Raw genomic sequence first — 14,392 nt, 5'->3', positions numbered from 1 at the left:
TTAAATAACCTTTAAGCATGCAAATAAATTAATAATTAAAGGTATTGTGGTATTTTTGCAAATAAAATAAAAAAAGACGCACCCTTTCCACTTAAAAAAAAAATGCACATGCACAACCCTGTACCTGCTCCCGAGAGGGAACGCCTACTACTATGTGTGAGAGCGTGCACGAGCCCATTTCCCCTCATGCACCTAAATTTGACCAATCATATATCAACGGTCATCTGTCAATCAAATTTTTTCGGTCACAGCATCTTGATTCGTATGTCGCAGCTAATATACGCAACGGTTTGGTGCAGAGCTAACAGAACTGGCAGCGTTGCGAGACAAGGGCTCAAACATGTACGACTGGAAGCCTTCTACACCAACCTAGCTTACGCCGCCCTGGCGTCCTCTTCCACAACATCTTCGTCCCCGCTTTCCTCCTCTAAATAAAAAATGGATGACGGAGGAGACTCATCCATGACCTCCGACACTAAACTCTCCTCCTCTAACATGTTTCCGCTGTCCATAGCGTTCCTTGACAGCGTCGTTTCTAAGTCATCAATTAAGTGCTACTTGGTCCCAATGGAATTTCCCATTGGGAACCTGCTAGCACTAAGATGCTAACTGGTTAGCAAGATGCTTCCGACAAACCGGCCACAACCAAACTTTGTTTGCTAACCTTCCGCCACAACAATCCCGCCCCCTTGATAAACGACCAATCACATTTACTTTATTCACTCGTGTAAAGTCGGGCACCAATCAGGAGAAACGGTTGGAACAGCCGCTTCCCTACGACTTTAAAAGTTGCTGTTCTCATCGCTCATACCAGCTTACTGTGTCTGTCCGTCCACCTTAACCCCTAAATCCCTCCATCACTATATAGATCGGGGAATATATAGTGAACTTTATAGTGAAGTCAGTTAACTGACCGTTCAGACAGATGATCACTTCTTTTTGCTCCGTTGGTCACATAACTCCTCGTCCACCTCGGTGCCTGCACCATCTTTGTTATTAGTCGCTGCTGTCCGGTACCGATAGCCTATGGCGGCAGCGGGCTGCTGTTACAGCAAATCCCATAATGCTTTGTGAGGAGAGCCTCTTTCTTCCCATACACTTCATAGACACTTTTTCTCTTACGACCCTCTGCCATTTTCAAAGAACCGCGGTGAGAAAGGTGAGCTTCAATGACTGTCTGAAACCGTAGCTCACCACAGATATATGCCTTAAAGTGCGCAGAAAAAGATAGCTAACGGGACGAGCGCGTAGGACGCCTTACGTAGACATATCACCAGAATGATTGACAGTTAGGAGGACCACTTATGGAGATGATCCACCCAGAAATAAAAGATTGTCCTCTATATTTTTCCTTTAAGATCAGCAGACAATGACGAGATGAAAAAATTATGATTCATAAATCCTATTACCAGATGTCACCTCATGCTAAATGCATAAGTTATATCCAGTGCCATGATTTGCAAACCAAAGACTGATCGATTTTCTCCTTTACTAGAAGCAAAATATGCTGATCAACATTGCAGCAGACCAGAGATCCTTGCAGAGGACAGGACACCCAGATAAAGACTTATTTAGTCGTTTTGAATAAGAAATACTGAAGGTCTTTCCAGATGCAACCAAGTTAGATCCAGAAGAATCAAATATTTTCATCATCCATCTTGTATCTTTACATCGTACTGCTGTTCTGCTTTTCCCCTTCTTTAAATTTGCAATAGATATCTAATATAAAAAAGACTATACCTAGAAGAGGAGATATTCATATGACATTTAGGCCCATACCAACATTAATTTGAGCAGCACTCTGTCAAAGCAGGTAGATGAGGTCCTCTGTGATGCTCTGTGGTAAATTTGTCACCTGAAAATGTCAGCATTTTAAAAGATCCCATTCATCTCTTCATTGCAGCTGGGAAAAAAGGGGTCTTGGTCAGTTATTTTATATACCAGAGGAAGCTGTCATACCAAAGCTGTTCAGACTATTGATATTTCTTTATTTGCCTGCAGAGGAAAGTCATTTGGTCCAGCAACATCTTTAAAAAAACTTGTAACAGAATTTCAATATTCTTTATATGTTCTCAGTCCAGGGAAAAAGATGGGGACATTAACAAGGTGAAGTGTCAATATTAGCTTGGGGCATGACATTGAATTAAGCTATTTGTCATAAGTCTGAGCTGCAAATACATTTTTAGCAGTGATTTACACAAAGATTACAGATTCCATTTTCTAACAGAAACTGTTCCTCAAATAATTAAGCAGCTTTAAAGGAAAATTCCGGTTTTTAACACTTTTAGCCCATTTTCTGTAGTGTCCAGGATGAAATCGAATGATCGACACCAAAATTTTGACGATTGGTCCTGTCTCTGCTATTTGGCTCATGCAGAATCCACCCCTGGCTGCTTCAGAATGGCTTGCATAGTGCATGTCAGATAATGTCCTTAAAACAACCTTAAACGTTCTTTTTTTTAAATATGCTACTCACCGAGTCGTCAGCGCTGTTTAATGACGTTCCAAAAATAGTTTCGTAAAGAAAAAACGTTCCTGTAGTGTTTTATTTAGCATTTTGTAAATCCCATTGAGTTCTGTTGGAATAGTCAATATCCCTCCGCCACCGGAAACGGAAATGGGGCCTGTTTACGCTTAGTTGTAGTCTTTTCGCAAGGCCCAAGTGTTTCTGCTTCACTCTGTGTACTCCGACGTCGAGGTGCTAACGTCTCTGTTAAACACTTTAAAAAACTCTGAAAATGGAATACGAAAGGTGGATTCTTGAGGAGGACATGTTGGACTTTGAGTTTGACGGTAGAGGATACCGTTTTGAACCGGAATATACTGAGGAGGAGTATATAGAGACATTGTCGCCAACTAGTGGTCTGGAGTGTGCAACGCTTCAGATTCGAACGGGATGCGGAAGTTTATAAGCGGTTGTGATGTATCGGAAAAAATAGTTCTGGGATTTACAAAATGCTAAATAAAACAAGACAGGAACGGTTTTTCTTCACGAAACTTTTTTTGGAACGTCATTAAACAGCGCTGACGACCCGGTGAGTAGCATATTTAAAAAAAAGAACGTTTAAGGTTGTTTTAAGGACATTATCTGACATGCACTATGCAAGCCATTCTGAAGCAGCCAGGGGGGGATTCTGCATGAGCCAAATAGCAGAGACAGGACCAATCGTCAAAATTTTGGTGTCGATCATTCGATTTCATCCTGGACACTACAGAAAAGGGGCTAAAAGTGTTAAAAACCGGAATTTTCCTTTAAAGTCGGAGGGAAATCTTTAAATGTCAAATTATTCTGGTTTAAACATGTATATAAATGTATTCTTAATCAGACAATATTGTCCCAAAACTTGGAAAATTTCTATTTTGAAAAAAAATTCAAATATCAAAAGTCAGCTGTCAATCACATTTTTTCAGTCATAGCATCTTGATTCAAATGTCGCAGCTAATATACGCAACAGTTGAAATAAGAATCCTTTCCTTTCCCATTGAGTTGCGTCCCAGTGTTCACGGGGATGGACGTCTGTGTCTTCGGCAGGCGTAGAGCTAACAGAACTGGCAGCGTTGCGAGGCAAGGGCTCAAACATGTACGGCTGGAAGCCTTCTACACCAAACCAAGCTTCTGCCGCCCTGGCGTCCTCTTCCACAACATCTTCGTCCCCGCTTTCCTCCTCTAAATAAAAAATGGATGACGGAGGAGACTCATCCACGACCTCCGACACTAAACTCTCCTCCTCTTGCATGTTTCCGCTGTCCATAGCGTTCCTTGACAGCGTCGTTTCTAAGTCACCAATTTAGTGCTGCTTGGTCCCAATGGAATTTCCCATTGGGAAATTCACTAAATTCACCATTTTTTATTTTTTATTTTTTGGTATCTTTTCTCTTTTTTTCTTGTTCCTTGCTTTGCGGAAATGATTTTGATTACTGATGAGACTTTATGTAAATAAGTTCATGTTGCTCCACCCATGTTATAATCTCGAATAAGCTTTTATATTCCAGATTATATTTGAGCATTTTTGAAATGACATGTTACATTTTTTCCAGCTCTTAAAAATGAAAAAGAGTAGAAAAACACAGAAACAGCCCATATGCTCAAAAGCTAACAATCTGCTGAGTTAGATACTATCCCACTCACTAAAATAGTTAATAAACCAGACCAACCATGCACAATATGGCGGTTATCCACTATTCCATCACTGGACGTTCAACTAGGCTGAATAGAAACTTGTTGAAGTAGACACCCTGTGCAGAGAGCCATATTGCCTATATTAAAACATCCACTGTCTACCGTCTTAGACAAGCACACGTCATCTTGCCTAGACCTGTGCATGTTGTTAATATGAATAAATTAGCATTTATTTATGTTTTCTCTTTCCTACAATAACAACCTGATTAACAACAAGCTTTTCAGCAGCCAGATGTTCTTCCATAATCAGTACGTACAGTCACCGCAACCACTTATACCAATGAGGTTACTAATTAGGCAAATGAATGCATTAATTAGGAAATGCTTCTGTGTCGTACATGTCTATCTTAAGACACAAGCGGAAGTCGGGCAAGCTGCACTGACGACGGCACACCGGAGATGTGAATAAAAGCAGCAAAAAGCTGCAGAGCTTCCAGCTCTGCCTGAAGATCTCTACATTTGGCGACGCCGTCATCACGTTTTTCCTCATGCAACGTGTCCCAGCAATGTTCAGAAGAATGTGTCCACACAGATGACATCATGACAAAAACAAGTGGCCCCCTCTGCCTTCATAGACAGCAGGGGGGGGACATTAAACATGGATCATATCCTTAAAGTAGGCCAGTGCAGCTTCACAGCAACCCTTCACTCTGATGTCTCTTTACGTCAGTGCTGAAACTTCATGCAGCTCTGCTAATCCATATAGCTGGTAGCATCACATAGCACTGGAGAGGAAAACATTAAGCCCATATGTGCCACTCTACTCCTGTTTATTACAGGAAGCAGGTTTCTGCTGGTGGGGCTCTGAATGCAGGAGAAGATGCAATCTTTATCCAGTAAAGCAACAAGTTTTGGATTAAATTGCACTAAACAGCAGATGAACTCAAATGTAAAACATGCATATTTAGACGACACTGAGATAAGCATTTACTTTTAAAGAAAATGAAGCTTGATTTGGCTTTTTTTTCTTCTTTGCTCCATCCATCTCGAGTTCTTTACTAGAATCTAGTATTCAGTAATCTAGAATTGCACTGCTATATTCTAGATTCAGGCTCCTTAAGCCAGTTAACCACTGGAGTCATTCTAATAATAATAATAATGAATTTTATTTATCATGCACTTTACATTTGATTTCAAATCTCAAAGTGCTACAAAACAAGTTTAAAAGACCATAACATTAAAAACAGAGTAAAAAGACAGTCCTTAAAATCAATACATTAAAAGGCATACGTAGCCTATTAAAGAAAATCTAAAATCAACAATTGTAGGAATTTCTAAAAAGGAAAGTTTTTAGTCCTTTCTTAAAACAATCCACCGTCTGTGGGGCCCTAAGGTGGTCTGGGAGGGCATTCCACAGACGGGGAGCTGCGGCTTCGAAGGCCCTGTCGCCCATTGTTTTTAGCCGTGTCCTGGGTGGGGCCAGACGGTGCTGTTGGCCTGACCGGGTCCGGGAAGAGGTGTGTGGTGTGAGCAGTTCAGTGAGATACATGGGGGCCGCACCGTGCACACAGTGATGGGTGTGCAGAAGAATCTTGTACTCTATACGGGCGTGAATGGGCAGCCAGTGTAAAGTGTGAAGGATGGGAGTGATGTGCTGGTGTTTCCTCACCCTCATCAGGACCCTGGCAGCGCTGTTCTGTACATACTGGGGCTTCTGAAGGCTCCTGCCAGAGATCCCGACGAGGAGAGCGTTGCAGTAATCCAGCCTGGAGGAGACGAAGGCGTGGACGAGCTTCTCTGCAGCAGGGAGGGATAGGGAGGGACGGAGTTTAGAGATATTACGGAGGTGAAAGAAGGACGTTTTGCAGATGGAGGTGACATGATTGTCAAAGGAGAGGTGGGGGTCAAGCTTGACCCCAAGGCTTGTAACAGAGGGAGAGAGGGGAATGGTATGACCACAGAATGAAACAGAGGTGAGAGGAGAGGAACGGAGTTGATGAGGAGTACCAGTTTGGATGGCCTCTGTTTTTGAGGCATTAAGCTGCAGGAAGTTTTGACTCATCCACGCCTTTATATCCTCCAGGCAGGAGCTGAGGCGGGTGACAGAGTTGGCGGGGGAGCTGGGAGGAGTCATTTTAATGTAAAGTTGTGTGTCGTCAGCATAGCAATGGAAGTTGACCCTATGCCTGCCGACGACACAACTAAGGGGGAGCATGTAGATGGTGAACAGGGTAGGGCCGAGCACGGAGCCCTGGGGGACCCCACAGGTGACAGTGTGAGGTCTGGATTTTGCCTCCCCCAGGGCCACGTACTCGGTCCTGTCAGTGAGGTAGGAGTGAAACCAGTGGAGGGCAGTGCCAGAGAGACCAATGAAATGCTGGAGGCGGTGGAGGAGGATGTGGTGATCTACTGTGTCAAACGCAGCAGACAGGTCAAGAAGAATGAGGAGGGACGTGAAACCGGAATCAGAGGCCATCAGCAGATCGCTGGTGACTCTGATGAGAGCTGTTTCTGTGCTGTGGGAGGGGCGAAAACCAGATTGGAATTTTTCATACAGATTATTGCATTTAAGGTGGTTGTGGAGCTGGGTGGAAACAACTTTTTCTAGGAGTTTGGAGATGAATGGGAGGTTTGAAATGGGTCTGTAGTTTGACAGAGGTTCAGGGTCCAAGGTGGGTTTTTTTAGGAGGGGTTTAATGGTTTATATCATTCTGTTATTTATTTCCATTTGGCATCAAGAACATATTTTTGAATTTAATCTGCTAATTTGTTTTTAGCATCTTTGCTAACTTAGCCCCCTTTTTTCATTTTGGGAAGGGCTGTTCTAATTTCCCCTAAATATCAGGGTTTACGAGGGTCATTAAAAAACATTAAAAGTCATTAAATCATATATATATATATATATATATATATATATATATATATATATATATATATATATATATATATATAAATAAAATAAAAAAAAGTCATAAAGTTATTAGCTTTTTTAATTAAGGCCTTCATTGGCATTAAACTTAATTAAATGTGATTATTATTATTATTATTTTTTATAATTCATTTATAAACAAATGTAGCCAGATATATTATATGAGAGATAGTTGGTTCTGCTTGTTTGCACCAAACTGCTTCAAGTTGATCGTAAAGCTCTATGTTTGGAAAAGAAGCTCGAGAATGGGAAAATGAAAATTTCCACCAAAGTGGCTGGAAAACGAGGAATTCAGGACATGGCGGCAGCCGGTCGAAGGTAAAGGTTTATAAGATATATAAAAAATCCTTGGTCATCTTTACCGTCGATGGGCAGCCGCCATGTCCCAAATTACTCATTTACTTGTGTAATGTATATTATATATATATATTCCTTCACATTGTGGATGTCACTGTGTGTACGGAGGTCATCTAATCAGGACAGCCTTCGTGTCTTTAAAAATACACAGGACATGGGAACATCTTGGAGCCGGTCTGATAGAGAAGAGCTATCTGTAACCCTGAGGCATAGAGGCAAGCTGCGTATAGTTCAAGACATGGATGGCGTGTCAGTTTCTGATACAGACAGCTAAACATCAACATGATACAACACATAGTCTCATGAGCTTTAAGAAGCAGGAGATGACCTTGTTCGGGGCTCAATCTTTGCCGGACGCTCGTGGACGTGATTTTTGAGCCCACAGCTGTGCAAGCTCCAAGCATTTTCTCTGTCCTCTAACGACCTGATCTGGAATAAACTCTGTTATTTTTTACTCCTGTTTTATAGTCCTTTTTTACATGTTAATACCCAGTTTGAGTTAAGAGTAGTAAATAACTTGCTCCGTGAGGAAGCCCCCAAGGCGCAATGGCTTTTTTAAGGGGGACATAACTTCCTCATTTAATACAACGTTCTCAGAGCACAAGAACAATGCTCTAACCACTAGGCCAACACTTCCCCACAAAATCTGCCAAGAACTTTCCTCTTCTTCCTCCATTTTCTCTGTATAGACAATAGAAAGAGATCCTCTGTGTCACGTGACCGCTACCTTTTACAGTTGCTTTTTTAACTCTGCTTCTGTCTCCTTGAACCCCAGTGGGCCTCAGCAGATGGCCGCTCACACTGAGCCTGGTTCTGCTGGAGGTTTCTTCCTGTTAAAGGGAGTTTTTCCTCTCCACTGTCGCTAAAAGCATGCTTAGTGTGAGGGATTGCCTTTGAGAAAATGAGTTGATGGCATCAACTGGTCTTCTTTAGATGTAAAAGGAAAGGAGGATTTTTTTCCCCCCAATTTTTGTTATTTGGGACCAATTCTTTTATAGGGAAACACCTTGCTTTGTTCTTTTACAACATGTTATAACAAAATCTGGAATTTCATGAATTACATATTCAGCCCGGCTTAGTGGAGTTGGTTTATATTTACCCATTCAAACTTGATGATCTTGAGCTCCATATATTTCCTCTTGAGTATCAATTTTTCATGCCAACCTATAAAGTCCATCTGCTATTTGTGATGCAAAGCATATTCATATACTTGCACTATTTTACATACAAATGGTGATTATTCTGTCTGCTAAGCTGCAGCTGCTCCCTGGAACCAAGCAAACAGGTGTTGCTGCATGTGTCTCTTCATTCCTCTGAAGTAGAGGAAGAGTTTGCCCTTAGAAAAACCCTAGAAGCAATAAGAACCCGCAACGTAAAACATGATCAAATTTCAGCTTCATATTTTCTCTTCCCCATATTAAGTTTTTTGTTTTTTTTCTCTTCTTTTTTTCTTAAATCAAATTTAGGACTAGGCTGCCAAGCTGGTAAAACTGAGATGAAGTAAAGCGTGAAATTTATTGCCCCAAGTAAAAGGGATATTTGGCATCTAAACTCAGGGGATGTTTACGAATGTCTGTCAGAATGTTTGTGTCATTTTGGCTGCTCCCTTATACAGTCATTTCACAGCTAGTAATTTTGACTCGCTCGTCTGACTCGGCTTTTTGAGTCGGATGCCCTTCCTGCAGCAACCAGGACTTGAACCCTGCATGCCCTGCATCAAAGTTAGAGACTTAATCCAATTGGAAGAACAGACAGATGAATATTAGCAACACTTCTGTCAGTTTTAGATTAAACTTGATTCTACGTAGTAAAACAGATTTACTGAACCAAAATGAAAATTAAGACTTCATTAAAAGATGTTTAATCTCACATTGAACCACATGGCTATAAAACCAAGCCAAAGGATAAGGAGCAGATTGATTAATCTTTTCAAAGGTGGCATCTCTGTCATGATATTGGCGCTGATGGCTGGATTAATTGCTAATTTCATTCACCTGTCTTACTCTGCCCAGTTTCTCATCACTGCTCATCTGATCCACCTGCTCCTGCTTCTTTTTACACTGCTTGGTCACAACCATCAATGTGTTAGGTTTATTTTTTTATACATCATTTGCATTGTTACTTTGTTAGCCAGATTAGACAGAGCAGAAGGCCTTCCTTCACATTGTGGATGTCACTGTGTGTACGGAGGTCATCTAATCAAGACAGCCTTCATGTCTTTAAAAAAACACAGGATATGGGCGCATCTTGGAGCCGGTCTGATAGAGGAGAGCTATCTGTAACCCTGAAGCATAGAGGCAAGCTGCATATAGGTCAGGGCATTGATGGCGTGTCAGTTTCTGATACGGACAGCTAAGCATCCACATGATGCAACACATAGACACATGAGCTATAAGAAGCAGGAGATGACCTTGTTCGGGGCTCAATCTTTGCCGGACGCTTGCGGACGTGATTTTTGAGCCCACAGCTGTGCAAGCTCCAAGCATTTTCTCTGTCCTGTAACGACCTGATCTGGAATAAACTCTGTTACTTTTTATTCCTGATTTATAGTCCTTTTTTATATGGTTTTACCCAGTTTGAGTTAAGAGTAGTAAATAACTTGCTCCCAGGAAAAGAACCGTGAGGAAGCCCTGAAGCGCAACGGCCTTTTAGGGGACATAACTTCCTCATTTTAACAAGTGCCAGATTATTCTTGAGCATTAGGTGTGAGTTTTTTTAGCAGTTCTATAGTGCTGTCATTGTCTGACTCGTTTCTGTATTCGGGCCTTTGAGCCTGCCCCTTTTCTGATCTGTTTGCCTGACCCGTCTTCAGTCTCCTGTTGGATTCTACTGTGAACTGAACCTGGATCTGTCTCTTGACTTCACCCTGTGGATTATCCTGCCTTCCTCCGTCATCTGCTCGGATCTGATCTCCTGTCAGTTCTGTGTCCTTTAAGGCTTTGCCGTCTGGAACTCTCTGTCAGATGACCGGCTGGTATCAACCTCATTCTCTGAGCAGGGACTGAACTCTAAACCAGAGTTACTTGCCTCGGACGTCCTAAACGCTGCTGCTGCAGATCGCCAAAATCATCGGTCATTGCTTTAATAAACGCTTTTTAAGTTACCCCACTGTCTGTCTTGCCTGAATACTGGTTCTGAGTCTTTACAGTCCCACATAATACAAAGCACGAATGAGACACTGGTGCAAATGCCCTTAAAGTGCCGCAGATATGAGCAGGTTAGTCTCTACTGCATCATCCTCCAATTGCATCTTACTCTTAGACAAAGCCGACACCAAAGACGAAGGAAAATGTGAGCACCATTGTTCAACTGGATGAAGTATTAAAGGACTATACAAAGTCCCTGGCATGCTTAAAATACCCTCTTTGGTTCGATTTAGATGCATTTTTATGCAAAACATGTAGTTCATACAATTATGTTTAGCACTAATCAGGTGTAAATCTTCAGAGGAGAAAATTCATTATTCACCAGCCATCAAAGACATTTTCTCCTAAATGAATGAACAAAAAGACTTGTTTTCTACAGGGGTCTCCCCTACAGGATGAATCTCTGCTCCCGGGAGGCCGTAAACCTTTCATTCTATGTAAAACAGAACTAATATTCATAAATCGCTTCTTTTTATTACATCCATTTGAGTTAATTTGACTCTTGCTGCCTAATATGGGCAAACCACACCTATGCAGAGCAATGTAACGTGTTTGACAGCACAGTCGCTGACTTTGCTTTACAGGAGCAAAAGGATGTGCAATCTTTCGATAAACTTTATATGCATTTCTCTCCCACCTTAAAAAATAAAAACAAAGGTTTATGATTCCGTCAGCGGATTAATACAGGATTCATATTTAAATAAATGACATCTGTTTTACTATTCATCCCTTTTTAAAGAGGATTTTTAGGCTTTTGAAAATAAATATGTGTTTATGCAAGAAAATGTGGTTCAGCTTGAGTCCACATAAGTCAAATACCTGAATATCCCTGGCAATCTTAATTCAGATGGCATAAGGTCAGTCCTCAGATTATGTCCGTATTTCGATTTAAGCGGTTTCTCATCAACTTCTACCCTCACGCTTACCCATGTTTGGCAAATGGCAGATGACAGACTATGTAGTAATCTGCAAAAGTGAGCGCATCTAAAAATAGTCCAACAGGGTTAGAATTTAACGCCGCATAGACACTTTGAGGAGATTCAAAAAAACTCATATGGTGTGCTTTCAAAGAGACTCGCTTATTGCCAGGATAATGCATTCCACTAAAGCAAAGCAGTCCAGCTCATCAGTTCAAGCGTGACTTTAATGTATAATCTCCATTTCTTGATCCCCCCTCCCCCTCCCGTTTGCATGCAAGATGCAAGCTGGAGTCTCCGAATCCAAACGAAGCTTCAAAGCAACCGAACCGCCTGGCCTCTTGAGATAGGTTTCTGTTTCACAACAGACGGGAAACCATGTCACACTCCCCACAGCAAGCCTGGGAAACATGCTTCCACCGTGCCTGTTTAACCACGCCAAAGCAGGTTTCACCGCTGGCTGTTTTGACATTTTCGTAATTAACCTATTTCCCCTTTTCTATTTGCAGCTCTCTGTACAATCACGTTAGTCTGCTTTTAGTTACACCAGAAACTATTTGACACCTATTCTAACACTTCCTGTGGGAAATACATTCCAAGGAACTCCTTAGAGAGTCGGAGAGGGTATTTGGGAGAATAAGGCAAAGGAAACATCAGAAAGATGAATATTAATCCTGTTTGAATTATTCTTTCAAATATGCAAAAAAGTTGCATTGGAGTAACTGATGTAATTTTGTTGAATATTAAGTAAAAAACTATTCAAACATGGTAAATGTTTGCATAAATAAAACACTGAATAGAATATTTTTTCGCTTAGTTTTTATTTTTTGACCAAAAATCCTACTTATAGTATGGAAAGCAAGGGAAGATTGACAGCTGAGCAAATGGGAGCTACTCATCGCTTCACAGCAGCCTACCTTAATGACTGGATAATATTTCTGGTTGTGAAAAGAGAATTTCTCTGTTTGTAATTGAAAATAGCAGAAGCTGGAACAAATATAACATCCAGGTACCTGCCAATCAACTACTAATTGGGTGTTTTATGGCAGCAGATTGAAAGTTCCTGAGGGGAAGCAGTCATTAAAACTAAATATCGTAATGGCTGAGGATGCAAAACCAAACTTTAATATCTAAAGTTTTAAATATCACCATAAAATGACTCATCTACAGTTAAACACATTTTAGAGTGGAAATGTGCACCTGCTCCTGGCCAAATGAGGATGGCCAAAGTGGCTGGTTGCATTTGGAAAAAGGAAAATAAAATGTTTCATTTGTACAACTTGACTTCTAGGGGCAGCAATGCACCTCAGTAGCTATTATTCTTCTCTGATAGCATATCAGGAGTAATTGGCAGGTCTTGTTCCCATTTTTATTATGGTATGTAGATTATTTTGTTTGATTTTAGTGTTAATTAAATCATGTTGGTCACATCAAGACTTCTCTTGATTTACCCTTAAGGAATTCTGAAACTAAAAGAGAGCCATAAAGAATTATATCTCTGAAACTTTATGCTAACTGAATTGATAACTGCAGAGCACACTATTGTGCGCTCTTAATTGGAACCCTCTGGACCAGATGTGAAAATGACACCAGTGTGTTATCCTGAAAAGGTGCTGCAGGTGTGGGACGCTTCTCTAAAGCCCCATTTCCACTACCTTTTCGAAACCGTGCCGACATCGGTCCGAGCACGGTAACCAGGGTAACACAACACTGAACCGGACCGCGCCAGACAAAACCAAACCCCTCTAAACGGGTACTAGTTCATCAATAGGGCTTGGTGCAATTCAGTTCTGGCTCGGTTGTCAGATAACAAAGAGCTCACGAGCAGACCGCGTCATCTCCCTACAGTCAGCCTCCAGGATCATGAAAATTTCAGGCATTTATAAAAATCCTAGCTTCCCTACTAGGGATGCACGATATTTGGATTTTGGCCGATATCCGATATGCCGATATTTTAAAACTCATGTAGCCGATAACCGATATCGATACCGATGTTAAAGCTGGACAAAAATAAGTAGTCATTGAAAATAGCAGTTTTGTTATCCATTTCTGACACTTTGAAAAATAATATACTCAAATATATTTTCATATGCTGATATCAAATAGATTTTTAAAAACGTGGTATCGATCTATTTTACTTTCAAAATCTGGTGAAATTTCATCGTTCTGTTACAAACTCTCGTGATATTTTGCAAATTCTTGTGAGATTTTGTTAGTAAAATAGATCGATACCGCGTCAATATATCAACATATAAAAATATGGCAATATTTGGTGAATTTTCGGGGGATATATTATATATATATAGGTTCTGAATATATATACACTATATTGCCAAAAGTATTTGCTCACCTGCCTTGACTCACATATGAGCTTAAGTGACATCCCGTTCCTAATCCATAGGGTTCAATATGACGTTGGTCCACCCTTTGCAGCTAGAACAGCTTCAACTCTTCTGGGAAGGCTGTCCACAAGGTTTAGGAGTGTGTTTATGGGAATTTTTGACCATTCTTCCAGAAGCGCATTTGTGAGGTCGCACACTGATGTTGGACGAGAAGGCCTGGCTCTCAGTCTCCGCTCTAATTCATCCCAAAGGTGTTCTATCGGGTTGAGGTCAGGACTCTGTGCAGGCCAGTCAAGTTCATCCACACCAGACTCTGTCATCCATGTCTTTATGGACCTTGCTTTGTGCACTGGTGCACAGTCATGTTGGAAGAGGAAGGGGCCAGCTCCAAACTGTTCCCACAAAGTTGGGAGCATGGAATTGTCCAAAATGTCTTGGTATGCTGAAGCATTCAGAGTTCCTTTCACTGGAACTAAGGGGCCAAGCCCAGCTCCTGAAAAACAACCCCACACCATAATCCCCCCTCCACCAAACTTTACACTTGGCACAATGCAGTCAGACAAGTACCGTTCTCCTGGCAA

The 14,392-nt window shown here is 41.3% G+C and overlaps 1 protein-coding gene across 1 annotated transcript in view; it reads left to right on the top strand.

Moving 5' to 3' along the window:
* The window catches only part of LOC119795629 (putative uncharacterized protein DDB_G0271606), a 58,843-nt gene extending 53,940 nt beyond the window's left edge, over positions 1–4,903 (top strand). Inside the window, exon 2 of the mRNA XM_038303705.1 lies at positions 4,851–4,903. Coding sequence (XP_038159633.1) covers positions 4,851–4,903 — 53 coding nt within the window. The remainder of the gene's footprint in view (positions 1–4,850) is intronic.
* The last annotated feature ends 9,489 nt before the right edge of the window (positions 4,904–14,392 follow it).

The sequence above is a fragment of the Cyprinodon tularosa genome, unplaced genomic scaffold (assembly GCF_016077235.1).
Source record: "Cyprinodon tularosa strain WSP-4 unplaced genomic scaffold, ASM1607723v1 ctg518, whole genome shotgun sequence".
NCBI classification, from domain to species: Eukaryota; Metazoa; Chordata; class Actinopteri; order Cyprinodontiformes; family Cyprinodontidae; genus Cyprinodon; species Cyprinodon tularosa.
Note: the sequence above shows the minus strand (reverse complement) of the source record. Positions and strands in the feature narration are given on the sequence as shown.